At 40.8% G+C, this 19584-nt stretch overlaps 1 protein-coding gene across 1 annotated transcript in view; it reads right to left on the minus strand.

The window, feature by feature from the left end:
- F5 (coagulation factor V) overlaps window positions 1–19584 on the minus strand; it is a 74842-nt gene that overhangs the window by 25079 nt on the left and 30179 nt on the right. Inside the window, exons 6-13 of the mRNA XM_052654050.1 lie at window positions 19153–19374; window positions 17761–17926; window positions 13010–13187; window positions 10758–10857; window positions 8613–8824; window positions 7904–8054; window positions 5772–5984; window positions 1641–4350 (exon numbers count right to left, since the gene is read on the minus strand). Of these exons, the coding sequence (XP_052510010.1) occupies window positions 1641–4350; window positions 5772–5984; window positions 7904–8054; window positions 8613–8824; window positions 10758–10857; window positions 13010–13187; window positions 17761–17926; window positions 19153–19374 (3952 nt within the window). The remainder of the gene's footprint in view (window positions 1–1640; window positions 4351–5771; window positions 5985–7903; window positions 8055–8612; window positions 8825–10757; window positions 10858–13009; window positions 13188–17760; window positions 17927–19152; window positions 19375–19584) is intronic.

The following is a 19584-nucleotide window of genomic DNA, read 5'->3' on the forward strand; positions in this document are numbered from 1 at the left end:
TGGGACCCGCTTTGTGTAACTGCTTATTAAAAAGACTGCAAATATCCCAATCAACTAGGAGTGGCTTAAAACTTTTGAAGGTTTCTCACTGCTCTTGGAAAAACATCGAAATTCTTCCCAGGGCCCAAAAAGCCTAGTAGTATCTTATCTCTACAGAGCTAGCCAAACACTTTCTTAGCACACACCCTCATCTTGAGCTTCAGCTACAGAGGCCTTTAGTCTCAGGGCTTCCTCCTTCTCCAGGGCCTTCATCATGCTGTTTTCTCTGTCTAGAATGCTCTCCCCTCTCCACTTTCTGTTCATTTTCAGATCTCAACTCAAATGTCACTTTTCCAGTCAGACTTCCCACTTTTCATATCACCACTGATCACCTTTCCTTATTGGTCTTCATCATGGTTAATTTTTTTACACTTATTTATATGAGTGCTTGGTTCATATCTACCTGCCCAACTAGACACAAGTTCCATCAGAGCAGGAATCATTTGCATTTGTATTCTCTTTTACCATCTCAGCACTTAGCACAATGCCTAGGAGAGAATAAGCCCTCATTAAGGAGTTATTGGACTTCCCAGGTGGCGCTAGTGGTAAAGAAGCTGCTCGTCAATGTAGGAGACATAAGAGATGCAAGTTCAATTCCTGGGTCGGGGAGATCCCTTGGAGGAGAGCATGGCAACCCACTCCAGTATTCTTGCCTAGGGAATTCCATGGAGAGAGGAGCCTGGCGGGCTACAGTCCATGGGGTCATAAAGAATCAGACACGACTGAGCACACACACACACAAAGAATTATTAACTGAGTGATGTTATAAACCAAGTTAAAATAAAAGTTCCAATCAAGATGAATCATAATCTAATGAATGGCTCAATCGAGGGCATAAACTTGCTTTTTGCTTCTAAGCTACTTTATACCCTTGACCTCTGCAACTGGAATCACATAGAATTTGACTTAATCTTCATCAAGATGGTATATACTTCATACTGATCAGTTAACAATTTAAAAATATTTTTGTTAAGTAATGGCAAAAGGAGATTTCTACATCACAAATTTAGATTTGAAGCCAACTTCAGTGAAATCATATTGATTATCCTATAGCTGTTGATAAGTCGCTTCCCAGGTGGTGCTAGTGGTAAAGAATCTGCCTACCAAAACAGGAGACAGAGGAGATGCAGTTTCAATCCCTAGGTGTGGGAAGATCCCTGGAGGAAGAAATGGCAACCCACTCCAGTATTCTGTCTAGGAAATCCCATGAACAGAGAGCCTGGCAGGCTATAGTCCATGGGATCACAAAGAGTCAGACATGACTCAGCAACTAAACAACAACAACATTGATAGATTGGGCTCTGCACTGGAGCAAGGAGTAGGAATATATTTGATGAGAAAAGAAGAGAGAGGAGGGTGCTGATTTAAATACAGCATATCAAAGACTTCTCACAGCGATGGCTCTTGTGTTGTCCAGATGTCACCTGAAGTGGAAAAACTTATCTTGACATTGACAATGGAAACAGTATAAGCCAAGTTGCACTATATAGGGGAACTAAATTATACTTAGCACGATTTGTCCAAAATCATCTTCTTAGACTGTTGTAATTACCTTTTTTTAGCATTAGTGGAAAAAATGAGAATATAAGAACTGGTCAAACCTTTGCACAAATTTTGAATAATCCCAGGATATTTCTTCAGCTGCAATGTAATAATTTTTTCTGTTTCCATTGTTGCTGCGGAGGTACCATGCTGCAATGTTGTCAGGATTTCTGGAGGAGCTGATATCTGTCCTAAGATCAGTTTGGTAAGGGTCATTATAGGCTACAAATTCAAATTCACCATAGTCTTCTTCACTGCTCTCTTCCTTCTGCCCTGGAATAATTTCAATATAATCTCCATCATCTCTACTGAGGCCTACTACAACCAGTGGATTAAATTCTTCTGGTATAAAAGTGTTATTTAGTGTGGAGTCTGGTGGAGGAGATGGCATCTGACCAATATCTGCATAAGGGAAAGTCTGACCAAATTCTGGAAGAGACAATGACTGACTTGATTCAGAAGTGTGGGATGTCTGATCAAGATCCAGAGGAGGTGATGTCTGCTTGAGATCAAGCTGGCCAAGGTCTGGAGAGAGAGACTCCTGGCTGAGGTCTGGAGAAAGGGCTGTCCGGCCAAGGTCTGGAGAGAGAGACTCCTGGCTGAGGTCTGGAGAGAGGGCCGTCCGGCCAAGGTCTGGAGAGAGAGACTCCTGGCTGAGGTCTGGAGAGAGGGCCGTCCGGCCAAGGTCTGGAGAGAGAGACTCCTGGCTGAGGTCTGGAGAGAGGCCCGTCTGGCCAAGGTCTGGAGAGAGAGACTCCTGGCTGAGGTCTGGAGGGAGGGCCGTCTGGCCAAGGTCTGGAGAGAGAGACTCCTGGCTGAGGTCTGGAGAGAGGCCCGTCTGGCCAAGGTCTGGAGAGAGAGACTCCTGGCTGAGGTCTGGAGAGAGGCCCGTCTGGCCAAGGTCTGGAGAGAGAGACTCCTGGCTGAGGTCTGGAGGGAGGGCCGTCTGGCCAAGGTCTGGAGAGAGAGACTCCTGGCTGAGGTCTGGAGAGAGGCCCGTCTGGCCAAGGTCTGGAGAGAGAGACTCCTGGCTGAGGTCTGGAGGGAGGGCCGTCTGGCCAAGCTCTGGAGAGAGAGACTCCTGGCTGAGGTCTGGAGAGAGGCCCGTCTGGCCAAGGTCTGGAGAGAGAGACTCCTGGCTGAGGTCTGGAGAGAGAGACTCCTGGCCAAGGTCTGGGGTAGGGGCCATCTGGCCAAGGTCTGGGGAGATGGATGGTTGAGTGAGGTCTAGAGAGGTAGCTGTCTGCCAGACTTCAAGTTCCAAGGAAGGGAAAATTTGACTCACATCAGTAGGGATGACCTTGTTTCTTCGGTCATAGTTGGGTATCTGGCTGGGCTGTGTGGGAGGAGATCTGTTACTGTGGGCTGTAGTAGAATGTGTTGGATCAGAGTCTTGAATAGGGAATGTTTGATAGTGTTCCTCTGGGCTCACTGTCGGATTAAGATCTGGAGGGGAGCTAGTCTGACTGGTGTCATTTGGTGAGGTCTGGTCATGATCAGGAAGTGAGGCTGCAAGGCTAAGATTCATAGAGGGGAATGTCTGATTGAGGTCTATGGAAAGAGATGTTTCATTGGACGCATGGAGTAACAATGAATGATTATGTCTTCTGTCTGAAAATGAGGCATTGACCTCTCCTCTCAGAGGGTGAAAACTCCTTGGAGATACAGGAACATGGTATGCAGGCTTCTCTTCCTTTTTCTTTCTTCGTGTCCTAATTAATGGAAGGCCTTCCTTCAATCTACTATTTCTTCTATCCTGTCTGTCTTGTAGAGGTTTACGTCTAGTTACCAAAAATGTTGGGTGGCCACTCTGCTTTCCATGACTGTTTTTGAAAGGGATGTTTTCTCCCCAAGTCCTTGAGGCATTCTGGGGGCTGTTTGGCAACTTATCAACAGTCTTGTTTTCATTAGCATCTTGGATTATTTCATAACTGCCTTTCTCAGAAACCAAATGCCATTCTCCATTCAGAATCTTAGATGGATCCTTTTGTTGTAAGAGTAACAGATCACTGGGAATGTCCTCCCAGAGCCCCATTCTGGAAGAAGAAGAGTTGTCTTGGCTTAAATGTGTCCTGGTTTTATGTGCTGGGGATTCCGTCTGGGAGAACCTGTGCTTTGCTGCTCGGCCTCTTCCTACCTGGAATCTTTGATGTTTGGCAGGTTTTTGATTTTTGAATCCTGTGCCAAATGGAAGTAGGCTTATCCCTGTGACATCTGAAAGTGGAAGATCTTCTCTATGGTCTTCAGAATAAGGGCTGGAATGCTCTTCCATGGGAGGGTTGAGAGTTGAGTTCTTATCTAAGCCAGCGTGTTCCAGCGCAGGACCAGCCGCAGGGGCTTCCAGGTGCAGAAGAGTTTTCAGAGGTTCTGCAAAGTTGTTGGCAATAAGCCTGCTAACATTTCTTGGGGAAGAAGAATTTGAACCAAGACCTCTGTTGGCACTTGGAGGAATGAATTCAGAGTCTTTCTCCAGAGCTAGGGCGGTAAGATTGAACTCATCTTTCTCCTGATTCAGTGATGAATTTCTGAATGACCTAAGACCTAGAATTGAAGCCAGTTCTTCCTGGTAATCGGAGTCAGCATCATTTTCATCTTTGATTTCTGAAGAATCATGCATTTTCCTTGTAGTCATGGCTGTAGATCCTGAAGGTTCATATATAATCTCATAGGAGTCATCATCATCATTCCGGATACACTTAGCATCCCTGAACCTCAGCCGTAGTTTTTTGCTTCTTGGATTGGAATTCATGGTGGTTAACATCCAAGTTCCTACAAAAGAGAAACAAACAGAATAGAGAACTCTGAGGACAGAAAAAGATATTTAAAACCCTATGGTCCATTGTAGCAGATTATTTCCAGTGAACTTTCATCAGGGATACTGTGGTCTGTGGACTGCAATTGATCTGTGAACTACTGGTTACTGTTCCACGTGACATAAGGAATGAAATCGAGAGGAAAGGGTATAGGAAACCTTTTTGTAATCTGACATTTCCATGACATCCAACCGTGTGATCAGCACATTGATCTCATTTGACAAAATATGGACCCAAAATATTGGTCGGTGCAGATTAGGGAGAAAAACTTTCAGCACAAATAGTTTGAGAGTCCCTGTTTTAGAATATATTCAAAAAGAGATGAATCAAGAATGAAATGTGCGTGTATGCTAAGTCACTTCAGTCGTGTCCGACTCTGTGTGATGCTATGGACTATAGCCTGCCAGGTTCCTCTGTCCATGGAACTCTCCAGGCAAGAATACTTGAGTGGGTTGCCATGCCCTTGGGGGATCTTCCCAACTCAGGGATCAAGCCCAGGTCTCTTATGTCTCCTGCATTGGTAGGCGAGTTCTTTACCACTGAGCCACCTGGGAAGCCCAAGAATGAAGTGGTCTTTGAATATCAAAGCTCTTGTGAGTTGCACATTTTGTTAGAGAGCTGAAGTTAGGTGAAAGATGATGAAATAAGAAACATCTTATTGTTTTTATTGTTTCCCAAGAAATAAGAAACATCTAGATATTTCTAAGGAATAAATAATTCAAGTGGATCCAGGACAATACTGAATCTCTTTGAAATGGTATGCGATTTACTGGCAAACCTTCCATAGATATAACATGTTGATTGTCTACTGAGTCCTAGGCGCTTGGTGCATATTACAATGAATGTCAGAGCAACTCTGTAAAGTGTTATTGTTCTGTTTTTCAGATTAATAAACTGAGGCTCAGTGAGGTGGAGTAACTTGTCCAAGGTTAAACAGATATCAAATGGCAGAGCAGGTTTTGAACCTGGATCTGATGAACTCCAAAGCCCATGACAGCTATCGTGAAGCCCACCTCTAAGGTACTATATTGGATTATTGCTAACCCTAGTGTGGGATGGCTGTCTTAAAAAGCTGAAAAAGGCATTTGGTAAAAGAAATGTGCTGTGGCTGAATGTTCACACTTTCTTCTCAAAGTGATGCCTGATCCTTTTATTGTTATTATCTTTGCTTCTCATTCAGCCCAGAGAAGGATAAATGAAATGCACATAAAGAACTGGACCCATTTGAGTAATCAATCCCCCCAACAGGAATCATGAATAGTATTGAAAGGAAAGCCCACCAGGAATCAGAGAGAGAAGCCCAGGAAGCGTGGTAGTCTGAAGAGCTGCAGCAGACCAGGCAGAGCAGAGGATCCCCCCTAAATATCCAAGTCTTACCAACATTATCCATTGTGACAGTCACGGACTCCCCCTGCATGGGGAAAAGGGTCAAGGTGTCCTCGTGCCTCTTTCCATAGATGAATGAGTGCCCAGTGAAGTGAATGGTCCAAAGGTCATTCTGGGTTCCCACACTGCAGAAGTGCCACTGGACGGTGTCATCAAAGCAGAACCCTAATGTGGGTATACTCTCAGGCACATAGCCATTAATAGCTGAAAGAGTGAAATCTGTTAAAACATCAGGCCTATACCAACAAAAGGGAATGTGGCTAATGATAACCCAATGATACTCTGGTTGTGTCTTAGTGATTATATGGGATAAGCTTTACCAGAATGAACATCAAACACAGACTTTTCAAATGAGAACTTATTCTTTAAAGTTAGCTAAGGGAGAAAGGTCAGGATAAAAACAAAGCCTTTCATTCACATTGATTTATTCATTCATTTGTTAAGTGTATATTTTATACTCTAGGTCTGCTTTCAAAGATATTCTGAGGGTCAACTTAGAATATTATCTAGAGTAATTTTACCTGGAGAAAAAGCATAATATAAGAAAGTCAAATTCTTGAAGCATTAGTTATTGAATACAAGTGATTATCCCTAAAAACGAAGACTGTTTAGCATATTTTGCAGTTTTTATTGCTCCATCTTAGCATTTATATAATCTCTAGTTTGCACTCAGCTATCAAGTTCAGACATTTTCATCCTCTTTCAATGGGATACATTTTTAGGCAGTATCAGTATTTACATATATACTAAGCATGTTAATAAAATCACAGATGATTTCTGTGAGGGCAGGGTCTATGTCTGCCAGGGTTACCACTATAACCCTCATCCTAGTATAATGCCTGGCACTAGTGAGTACTTAAATACTTATCACATAGCTGACCTAATATGTTTTTACTTTGTACCTGATTCTGGAAGCTTTTCTAAATGGTCTATAGCTGCACTAATATGGTAGCCACTAGCCACTCATGACTATTGGGCACTTGAAATATGGATAATCTGGATTGAGACGTGCTGTGAGTATAAAATACACACTGGATTTCCAAGACTTAGCAAGAAATAAAGTAAATCTCTTTAATTTTAATATTGGTTATATGTTTAAATGATAATATTTGCAATATATTAAATAAAATATATTACTAAAACAAACTTCACCTTTCTCTCTTTAATGGTAACATGTCTACTAGAAAATTTTTAATTGTATTTATGGCTCATATATAATTTCAAATGGACAGCACTGCTCTAGAACTATGACAGGTTTGTTGCCAAAATGAAATTAAGCTAAAAAAGCTGAGGCTGACTCCCTGTTCAGAGTTATTTTCCTGGTAACTGCCAGTTCTAATAATCGTCAAATGTCAGTCATCTGAAATTATATGAACAGACTGTGGAGAAATTGTCCTCCTTTCTGTGATTACTTATGAGAGAAAATGAGTTCAGTGACTCCCAGCTCTGAGGAAAGGGACCCTGACCCTTGTGGAGAAGTTTGCTTCCAGCTGGCTCAGTGAAATTTCTCCCAGACTTCCCATAGCAGTGGCTTTGAGCACGGACTTTAAAATTACAGAAAAGCCTGCTGAATCTTGACTCAGATTATTCTTTCTGTTCTGTGCTTCTTGCTGCTCACTTCAAACCTCTTCACGGATTGGCTTTCTAAGACTCTTGGCTCCCTGTTTGCATTTTGCTTAGTTTGATTTGACAGTCTAGCTTTAGACCATTTCCCTTGTTTCTGCCCTGGGCATAAAGACTGTTCACCTTGCACCCAGTCTAAAATCCTCAGACACCTCTGACCAAGGCCTCGTCCCTCACCCACCCCCACCCTTCACCCTGTTCTTCCCGGCTCAGAGCATGTGTTCATGCACATGTGCTCATGCACCCACAAACACACACGCACAGACACACACACACACACATTTGAAGCAAGAAACCAACAGGGTGTCGAAGGATAACAAGCATTGACCTCCTGCTATAAAAAGATTTCTTTATCACCCAGTAATTTCATCACCAAATTCCTGGACTGAAAGTGAGACTAAGAGGTGAGTGGATTCTAATTCACACCTCTGCCTCTTGATACAGTCACACTTCAGCCATGGGAATAAAAACTGATGGACAAAAAGAGTGCTCCGACTTACTACTCATGATGTTTGACTCATAAAACTTGGGGTCATCACGTTTCACCTTCTCAGGATTTTCACAAAACTTGTAGATGTTGTCTTCAATGTACCAGCTCTTGTTCTCATCAAACACAGCAAACACAGCCTGCTGCTCAATGTCTGCTGCCCTCTGGAGGATAAAAGTGCTGTGTTCAGTGATTAGCATCCTAGTCTATGGATTCCCTACAACACTGAGTTCTCAGAAACCAAAAGCACACAGGTCTCGGGGCCCGTGGAGCCACAAATTCAGACATCTGTGGGCCCATTGTGAACAAAGCCCTGTGAGAGTCACTTTTACCAGGCGATGTCTCACTGAGCCCCGAAACAGCTCTGCAAAAATTTTTGGAAGGAATAACACTGTTTTGATGAAAGGAAAAAATAAAGAGAAACTAAGTGACTTGCTTATCATGTAGCCAGTATGGACAGATCTGGAATTTGAAACAAACAAAAAGTGCTGTTATAGCACTGTAGACTTGTCTTCGCCAGTAGAGTCCATATAAGACATCTAAGAAATAAATAAGACAATAAAGTTACTAAAGGAATAAGCCTTGTTATATTCACGCTAAAGAGGGACTACTAAGTAATCTCTGTTCTTCAGAAGCAAAAGCCCCATTATTTAACAAGGAGAACTACTCTATTCCCATCAGAAGTTCTCAATTTCTGAAAGGTTACTTCAGAGACAAAGTACCTGTATGCCTCGTTTATCCAAGGATCTGCTCTTACAAATTAGAAGAAGCCCTATCAGTCCAGAAGCAAGGTCCCTTGTGACGTCCACATTACTGTAGTATGGTCTTGTTAAGCACTGAGCATCGTTTTCTGTGGGTTCATCAGATTCTAGGATGTTCCACTTGTAAGTGTAGGTTTCCCCCGGTTGAACTGCTCTGATCATGGTGTTGCTGCCTGAAAGAAAATATATTCAAAATTGGTTTTGATTTTCAAAATTATTTCATGGAAAAAATAAATAAGTAAAAAATGAATGAGTAATTTAAAATAATTGAGCTCTGAATGGAATCAGCGTTGAGAAAGGGATATTCTCTGTACATTAAGCTCCATTTGACAGAACTCTGAATTGTTGCTGCTGTTTAGTCTCTAAGTCATATGCGACTCTTTTATGACCCTGGGCCCACCAGGCTCCTCCGACCATGGGATTTTCCAGGCAACAATACTGCAGTGGGTTGCCATTTCCTCCTCCAGTGGATTTTCCTGACACAGGGATTGAACCTGTGTCTCCTGAGGCTCCTGCATTGGCAGGCGCATTCTTTACCACTGAGCCTCCTGGGCGATGTCCAGAACTCAGGGTCAGTCAGTTCAGTCAGTTCAGTCGCTCAGTCGTGTCCAGCTCTTTGCGACCCCATGAATCGCAGCACGCCAGGCCTCCCTGTCCATCACCAATTGCTGGAGTTCACCCAAACTCATGTGCATCGAGTCGGTGATGCCATTCAGCCATCTCATCCTCTGTCGTCCCCTTCTCCTCCTGCCCCCAATCCCTCCCAGCATCAGGGTCTTTTCCAATGAGTCAACTCTTCACATGAGGTGGCCAAACTACTGGAGTTTCAGCATCAGTCCTTCCAACGAATACCTAGGACTGATCTCCTTTAGGATGGACTGGTTGGATCTCCTTGCGGTCCAAAGGACTCTCAAGAGTCTTCTCCAACACCACAGTTCAAAAGCATCAATTCTTCAGCTCTCAGCTTTCTTTATAGTCCAACTCTCACATCCATACATGCCCACTGGAAAAACCTGACTAGACGGACCTTTGTGAACAAAGTAATGTCTCTGCTTTTGAATATGCTCTCTAGGTTGGTCACAACTTTCCTTCCAAGGAGTAAGCATCTTTTAATTTCATGGCTGCAATCACCATCTGCAGTGATTTTGGAGCCCCCAAAAATAAAGTCTGACACTGTTTCCACTGTTTCCCCATCTAATTCCATGAAATGATGGGACCAGATGCCATGATCTTCGTTTTCTGAATGTTGAGCTTTAAGCCAACTTTTTCACTCTCCTCTTTCACTTTCATCAAGAGGCTTTTTAGTTCCTCTTCACTTTCTGCCATAGGGGTGGTGTCATCTGCATATCTGAGGTTATTGATATTTCTCCTGGCAATCTTGATTCCAGCTTGTGCTTCTTCCAGCCCAACATTTCTCATGATGTACTCTGCATAGAAGTTAAATAAGCAGGGTGACAATATACAGCCTTGACGTACTCCTTTTCCTATTTGGAACCAGTCTGTTTTTCCATGTCCAGTTCTAACTGTTGCTTCCTGACCTGCATATAGGTTTCTCAAGAGGCAGATCAGGTGATCTGGTATTCCCATCTCTTTCAGAACTTTCCACATTTTATTCTGGATAGCTTGTAGCTATTAGATATTGGTTCACTTGAGGCTGCTTATTACACTAACAAAGGACACCATACTTTGTAGTCATCAGAATAAACAAAATCCCTGAAGTGAGCAGTGTTTGGTTATGTTTCTGAGGATACCCCTACATGTATACTGGGGCTTCCCAGGCAGCACTAGGGGTAAAGAAACTGCCTGTCAATGCAGGGGACACAGGAGATGCGGGTTCCATCCCTGGGTCGGGAAGATCCCCTGAAGGAGGGCATGAAAACCCACTCTAGTATTTTTGCCTAGAGAATCCCATGAACAGAGGAGCCTGGCAGGCTATAGTCATTAGGGTCACAAAGAGTCTCAGACACTGAAGCAACTTAGCACACACACTACATGTATACTATCTGATGGTACAAGTTATACTAACAGGCAAGAAGGATAGTAGGACTAAATATGACAGTCTCTCAGAGGTCAGTATTTCATTCAGTAGACATGAAAGATTCACACCTGAGGTTGAGGAAGCGTTGACTTCATCGTCATAAGGAGAGAAGGTCACACCGTGAGGGTAAATGCTGTAGGCGCGGCTGGCCATATTTTTGAACATGATCTACAAAATTAATTCAAATCCATTATTTCAGGATTTAGGGTCAATCATGAGAATAGACAATGCTAGCTTTGCATATTTACTTGTGGGATGGTGCATATGTGTGTGTGTGTCTTTATGTGAATGCAAACTAATAACTGTGTATGTGAGGGGCAACCTCTCCCCATCACCTGATAGATGCATTTGAGAGAGCTCCACTTACATAGTAAGGTGGAAAACGGAAAGAGAAGTCTGACCTTTGGAGTAATGTTTTCCTCACGGTACATCACCCTCTCCAAGTTGAGCCCCATCTCCCTTGCCCTGTCCTTTTGGCTTGGACCACATCTGCCTTTGAATCTGCTCCTTCCCTTCTCCAGTCTGCCAGATCTCCCAAACCCATGTCCTTGATGCCATCTTCTTCTTTCTTTAATACTTGTTTATTATTTACATGGCTGCACCAGCTCTTAGATGGGGCCTGTAGGATCTTCAATCTTCTAGGCATACAGAGTCTTACAACTGCAGCATTCAAACTCTTAGTTGTGGCACATGGATTCTAGTTCCCTGACCAGGGATCGAACCCTGGTCCCCTGCACTGGAAGTGCAGTGTTGTAGCTACTGGACTACCAGGGAAGTCCCTCAAAAAACATCTTCTTGATGGGGCTTAGCAAATAGCCAGATCTTGAATTTCCAATGAGGCATCTTTATACTTTCTAAGAGCACCTAAAAGGGATCAGAAATGAGGGAAGGAAGAGAGAAACAGGAGAAAGGTGGCTTTCTGCCCTTTGGTTATTATTATTTTTTTAATGAACAGAATTGGCTTTGTCTGCAGATATGGCTCAGATGGTAAAGCATCTCTCTACAATGCGGGAGAGCCGGGTTCAATCCCTGGGTCGGGAAGATGCCCTGGAGAAGGAAATGGCAACCCACTCCAGTACTATTGCCTGGAAAATCCCATGGACAGAGGAGCCTGGCAGGCTACAGTCCATGGGGTCACAAAGAGTCAGACACGACTGAGCAACTTCACTCATCCTTAGTTCATTTCCATGAAGAGGAAGATGAAGGAAGCAGCTTCATCACACAGGAGTCCTAATTAGCCTCCTTAATCTAAAAAAACAACATTAATCTTATCTTCTACTTGGTTGCTTGCCAAAGCATTTGGGTCATCCTTAATCTGCAGATTATATTCATCCTAGAATCTAGCCTAAGATTGCAACTTTTAATTCTCTTCTGTCTAGTTCTTACCAAAAGATAAGATGATGACATGATACAACATGTAAAGAAATCAGCCTGAGGAACACTCAGTGTTCCTGACACATACCAAAATTTACGTTCATCAGAGACCAATCATCAGAGAACTACATGCTTAGATCACATTGATGAATTGTTTTCATTCAATTTGGTTATGTTCTCAGCTATAATGAGAAACATTTTTAAAAGCTATGCAACTTTTAGGAGGTGGAAGAAGATGGCCGAGGAATAAGCAGGGAGATCACCTGTCCCCCCAACAAATACATCAAAAACTCATGAAAATATGGAACAACTCCTATAGAGTAACCTCTAAATGATAGCAGAAGACCCCAAGGCCTCCAAAAAGAAATTACACCAATATTGTAAAGAATCATCAATCAATTAAAAACAAATATAATTAAATAAAAAGCTATGCAGCTTTTAAATTTATCATACCAGTTGTAGATGGGTCAAGGATTCCATCTGCCACATCACACAGCATGCTCTTTTTAAGCATCCATAGGATAACTTTCTCTAAGTCTCAATAACAGGGGAAATTGTACTTCTTTTATGACTACTGTGAATCTTGCCTGACCTATTTACCTGTTTATTTTGGCTGTTAGAAAGCCTAGGACAAAATTTGCAGATATTGTGGGAGCATATGGTATGTGTTTCATCATACTTATTCTTGGCTTTATTTTCTTTGTCCCCACATTATCCTTCACCTCAGTTACATCGGCTCCTTGGTTTATTCCTTTATAATCTGATCGACTATTTTAGATGATTTGTATTATGAGATAGGCTATAATAAACGCAAATATGAAAAAGAATTAAAACCACATTTGAATTAAAAATTACATGGACACGTTAAAAAAAATAAATAACCAGTACTTATCATCTGTTTTTCACTATTCAAGTTCTTCCATGGTTCTGTATTTCTGTGACTTACTTTCAGTGTGTCTCTGACCTGGGCTCTGATAATAGGGCCCAAGATCCCATCTCCTTCGCTACTGGGATCCTCCAGGCGTTTGGTGAAGGAGTCATCTTGGTACTGTTTGTAGACAACCTTCTTATAATGTTTTCCAATTCGGTTTGAGAAATTATCCAAATGCAGAGATCTGTATTTTCTTAAAGTGAAATAAAGTTCAAAAGATTAAATAGTTTTCTCAAGTAGAGACCCCAATAGGATGGGAGACACCCTTATGTTTAGAAGTTCTGCTCTTGAATTAGATAAAATGCTAGTTTTCTTGGGGGGGGTGGGGGGAAGGCAGGGAGGGAAACCTTAGAGTGATTTGCAAAGTCCTGATATCTTCTCTCTAGTTGGAAAACTGGAAACCTCTGATCTGTCTCCTCCGCCATTGATAAAGTCATAATCTTAGTTAGAAGCACCTACTTACATCTTCCTATCTCTCCGGTTTCTAGAGTAGCTATCTCTGAAAGGTCTACTTGGATGAAAGGATAAGATACACTATGAATTTTTCTTAGGTATCACTTAATTTATAGTATCCTGTTGGCTTTCCTACGGGCTCCCATGGTGGCTAAGAATTTCAGTGGTAAAGAATCTGCCTGCCAATGAAGGGGGTGTGGATTTGATGCCTGGGTTGGGAAGATCCCCTGGAGAGAAATGGCAACCCACTCCAGTATTCTTGTCTGGAAAATTCCACAGTCAGAGGAGCCTGGAGGGCTACAGTCCATAGGGTTGCAAAAGAGTCAGACACAACTTAGTGACTAAAACAACAAGCAATTGGCGTTCCAGGTATTTCTCCATCTCTAAAAGAACACATGCCCACTCTGGGAAGTTTCTCCTGTCTTTATTAAACATAGTTCTATACTGTTGGGCTATCCCTTCTACCATCCAGCCAATCCTGGTGCCAACTGAAGACCAACTGCCTTCACCTGTCTTCTGTAGCTGCTGCAATAAATGATTTAGGGGAGGTAACATGAACTACTTTCCCCCTTGGTCCTTTTTATTGCCTTTGTTTGTAAAGGCAGAGTTCCATAATAGAGTTTATCCATTTTATAGATTTATTCTATGCAATAAAAAGCACTGATTGCTGCTACAGAGCAATCTGGATTTTTTTTTTCTTAACCCCACTTCCCTAACTCTTCCTGCATTTTCTAAACACTTATCTGCATTCATTTCAAGTAGATAATTCCAGAGCATCTTTATGCAAATATGACTTGCAGATATAACTATTCTTATCCTCTCATGCCTCTAACAAAAGGGAGCTATTTGCATATTCTGTACCATACCTTGAATTTTTTGTTGCATTTTCCAGCTTTATTGAAATATAACTGACAAATGTATATATCTGAGATTTATAACATAATGATTTGTATATGAGTATATAAGATTATCACAATCAAGCTAATAACCACTTCTGTGACCTCACCTAGTTGCTTATTTTTTTAATTTTGATAACACTTAAGATCTACTGTCTTAACAAATTTAAAGAATATTATACAATGTTATTAACTATGGTGTTACTGACTGTAGTTAATATATTATGCTCTATATTAGGTCTCCAGAGCTCATTCATTTTAAAACTGAAAATTGGTATGCTTTGATCAACTTCTCCCATTCCCCCTCCCCTCTCAGCCCCTGGCAACCACCACTATACTCTCTGCTTCTATGAATTCAACTTTAGATTCCGCATACGTCATTCTGTGTCTGGAATATTTCACTTAGCCTAATATCCTGTAGGTTCATCCATATTATTGCACATGGCAGGATTTCCTTCTTTTTTAAGGCTGAATAATATTCAATTATCACACATATAATTGTAACATACATACACATATATATCTCCACTGATAGGCACTTAGGTTGTTTCCACGTTTAAGCTGCCATGACTAGCACTGCAGTGGACATGGGAGTACAGGCATCTCTTTGATAGTATATACTACATTTCCTTTGGATATATACCCAGAAGTGAGATTGCAGGATCATACGGTAATTCTATTTTTAATTTTTTGAGGAAGTTCCTTACTATTTTCCACAAGTAAAAGTGTTAGTCACTCCGTTGTGTCTGACTCTTTACAGCCCCATGGGCTTCCAGGTTCTTCTGTCCATGGGGATTCTCCAGGCAAGAATACTGGAGTGGGTTGCCATTCCCTTCTCCAGGGGATCTTCTTGACCCAGGGATTGGACCTAGGTCTCCTGCATTACAGGCAGTTTCTTTACCGTCTGAGCCACCAGGGAAGCCTGTTTTCCATAAAGGCTGCACCAATTTATATTTTCATCAACAGTATACAAGGATTCCCTTTTCTCTGTACCCTCATCAACACTTGTTACCTCTTTTGCGTGCTAGTCATCCTCACAGATGTGAGGTGATGTCTCATCAAGGATATGATTTTTCCCTGATGATTCGTGATGCTGGACACCTTTTCATATACCTATTGGCCATTTGTATGTTTTCTGTAGGGAAAATGTCAGTTTAAGTACTTTGCCCATTTTTTAATCAGGCTATTTTCATTTGTTTATTTTGCCATTGAATTACATGAGTTCCTTTTATAGTGTGGAAAAACCTGAATAAACTTTTTGGCCAACCCAGTATTTTGGCTATTAACCTGTTATCAGATACATGGTTTGCTGAGATTTTCTCCCATTCTGTTGGTTACCTTTTCATTTTGTTGTTTCTTTTGCAGAAGTTTTCCGGTTTGATGTAGCTCCACTTGTTTATTTTTGTTTTTGTTACCTATGCTTCTGGTGTCGTAGCCAAAAACATCATTGCTGAGACCACTGTCAAAGAGCTTCTTTGTTTTGTTTTCTTCCAGGAGTTTTATGGTTTCAGATATTACATTTAAGTTTTTAATTTATTTTTACTTAGCTTTTGTATATGTTGTATGTAATAAGCTAAGGGTCTAATTTTATTCTTTTGCATGTGAATATCCAGTTTTCCCAGCATCATTTATTGAAGAGACTATCCTTTCCCCATTGTGAATGTTTAGTGCCCTTGTCAAAAATTAATTGACTATACATGCATATATTTATTTTGAGTCCTTGCTTCTGTTCATTTGGTCCATGTGTCTGTTTTTATGACATTATTTTTCTGTTTGATAACTATAGCTTTGTGATATAGTTTGAAATCAGGAGGTGTGATCATAGTTTATGATAATTTCAATGTGGTATTGAATTCAGTTTACTAATATTTTGAAAACTTGGCATTTATGTTCATCAAGGATATTGGCCTGTAATTTTTTTCTTATAATGTCGTTATCTAGCTTTGGTATAAGAGTAATGCTGGCCTTGTAAAATAAGTTTGGAAATGTTCCCTACTCTTTAATATTTGGAAAGAGTTTGAGGATTCATGTATGATATACTTGTGAAGCCATCTGGCTCTGGGCTTCTTTTATTTCAAGGTTTTTGATTACTGATTCGATCTTCTTACTTGTTGATCTGTTCAGGTTTTCTGTTTCTTTTTGATTCAGTCTTGGTAGAGTGCATGTTTCTAGGACCGTTTTCCCTTTCTGCTACTTATCCCATTTGTTGGCATATATTGTTTGTAGTAGTCTCTTATGTTCCTTTGTATTTCTGTGGTATCCCCTTGTTGGGGGATACAAGTAGGGGAATCTGCTCTTCTACCATCTTGTTCCCTCGACTTATTAATTTAAAAATATCTCTTGGAGAACTTTTTGTATTAGTAGAGAGAGAATGTTTGCATCCTTTTTAAAACAGATACCTAGTATTCCATTGTGTGAATACACTCATACATTCCTATTGAGGGACATTATAGGCTGTTTCAGGCCTTCCCTGGTAGCTCAGAAGGTAAAGAATCTGCCTGCAATGCAGGAGACCCAGGTTCAATCTCTGGGTCTGGAAGATTCCCTGGAGGAGGAAATGGAAACCCACTCCAGTATTCTTGCCTGGGAAATCCCATGGAAGGAGGATCTTGGTGGGCTACAGTCCAAGGGGTCACAAAGAGTCAGACACGACTGAGCAACTTTCACTTTCATAGGTTGTTTCCAAGCCTTTGCTACTACTAACAGTGCAGCTGTGAACATCCTGTACATACTTCATTTCACCTGTAAGCAAATATATGAATCTGTATAGTAAATTCCCAGAGTGGGATTGCTGGGTCAAAAGATATATGCATTTGTAATTTTAATACATACTGCCAAATTATCTTCTAGAATGGTTTTCCAGTTCACTCTTTCACCGGTAATACATGATAGAGCTTGTTTCCAACAGTCTTGCTACTAGGTTATTTCATCTGAACTTGTGAGTCTGATGCTAGGTGAAAGACAGTATTCCACAGAAGTTTATTAATAATTTGCATATCTCTCTTGAGTGAGCTTGAGTGTTTTTCAAGTGTTTAAGAGCTATTTGAATTTCTAATTTTCTTAATCCAGCTCTCCCATTTCCTAATCTCTAAAATAAATAAGAGCTGTTTCTAATTGTGGAGTTAAAGCTCTTAGAAAGGTTTACTACACTGCTTGACAATAGGAAGCATTCAACAAGTGGTAGCTGCTATTATTGTTGTTGTTGTTCCTATGACTATAGTTATTATCATGCTGAGTTCTCTTGGTGAGTATGGAGTAATTTCAGTTTGACTTGAAAATGAAATCCAATACACGTATTTCCTTGAAAGCTGTCAACTCATGACATTTCACCCTATGGATCAAGGACCCTATGAGTCTAGGACACTATAGACCATGTCATGAACATTTGCACAGTAGTAAGAACCCCTCCAAACTCACTTGTCCATGCTTGCTGGTATTATAGGTGCATAGTCCCAAATGACTTCCTCTGCAGCGATGAAGTATTCCCACCTCTTAATGTGCCGCCTCTGGTCTCGAGTTAGTTTCCTAGGATTTCTGGTTTTCTTTGCACAGTTTTTAATGTCTATGAAAGCCTGCATCCCAGCTGAGTTAGAACATAAGGAAAATGGAAGAATTTGAGAGAAGAAATAAAGGCTGATAGAAATGCAAATCTTTTAAATAAATTTGTGGAAGTTTTCAATAATAACAGTGAATATAGTACTTAGAAAACTTTTGAACATTTTGGTTTGAAACTGTTTTAGTACAGTGAGGAAAGCAAGAATAAAAAGCAAAGGAAAGAGAGAGAATGAGTTAGGGGGAAAAAACTGGAAAGGTTTTCTTTGTACTTCTCAAGGGAGAAACATTTTGTATAATTTCCAGACTCTTATTATTATTATTATTTTTACTTTACAATATTGTATTGGTTTTGCCATACATCTTAAAACTTCATGACTTAGATCTTATCAATTTCTCACTTTTCCTATCATCTGTAAAATTAAGATAATATTAATACTAATATATACTGTATGAAATTATAAAAAGACAAAAGTACCTAGACTCAGTAATGTTAGTTTTATTATTTCATTGTTATTTGGGACTCTATCTGCCAGGAATATTGTGACAATTCATTACTTCAAATATAATTTTGACCACTCAGTTTGAACAAAAACTGAAATGATCCCAGAAGTGTCTCTTTTTTGTATGTCTTGCTTTTATACACATTATTTTGGTAACACAATGATTTCCTATAGTGATATTTACTTTTATGTACAGGAACCTTCCTCCTAACAGTTTTAAAGCAACAATGTGCAATAGAGCATTATTTTGTTTACCTGATAGCATATAACAACCTAAGTTGATTTTTTTCCCGCCAGAATTCACTGATGTCCTTTAAAATCTTCAGCTGGTTAGATTCTGCTTTGTGCTCATCTTGTTATGAAAGACAATCTTTTCATGTTAAAACTTTTTCACTATCCATAACTTGGTCTTTCTATAAATTTACAGAAGTTTGACTGGAATACCCCAAGAAAGAATATCTGCACATATGTTTCTGTTTCCTTCCTCTTTTCTCCTTTCAAGGAAGTAGAGATCTTGTTGGCTTTTGCATCATTTTAAAAAGTCTTTGTCAATTTTTCTACTTCCTCCATCCCCAACTAACAAGTTATAAGTCTAAGAGCAAAGTATCTAAATTTTGTTTTTGAGGACCAAGAAATGTTATGTCTGGAGCGTGGGCAGCTTGTAAGGAGAAAGAAGAATGAGAGAGTTAGTGCCTAGGTAGGAAGAAAGAAGGATCCTGCATTCATAAGCAAGACTTGTGGAAGAATTTCTTGCCTTGAAAATGTTTGGGGATGAGAGAAGCTATGGTCCACCTTCCCTCAGGGCTCACGGTCATGTTTGCAGTTGTGGACGTGGCGCTGACTAGAGTGATGGCTGAGATCTTACGACGGTTCTGCTCCAAGACCTGACCATTGAAATGGATGGAGAACAGTTCTGGCCCAGAGCTCATTCCAATCAGATGCCAACTGACGTGGTCATGGGCACAGACTGTTATATCTGAGGGAGAGATGGGGGCCAATACAGGTCATCAGCAGTCTGTGATAAAAGAATTCACTCACCAGATACGTTTTGCATCTGCTTTGCATCAGGCCTTATGCAAGATTCTGGGGGTATAAACACTCCCACTACGGTACCTTCCCTAGAAAAGCAGACATCTGAGTCATGAGCAAACAAGCAGTACCAACTCACTGCAATAAGTGGTACTAA

The sequence above is a fragment of the Budorcas taxicolor genome, chromosome 16 (genome assembly GCF_023091745.1).
Source record: "Budorcas taxicolor isolate Tak-1 chromosome 16, Takin1.1, whole genome shotgun sequence".
NCBI classification, from domain to species: domain Eukaryota; kingdom Metazoa; phylum Chordata; class Mammalia; order Artiodactyla; family Bovidae; genus Budorcas; species Budorcas taxicolor.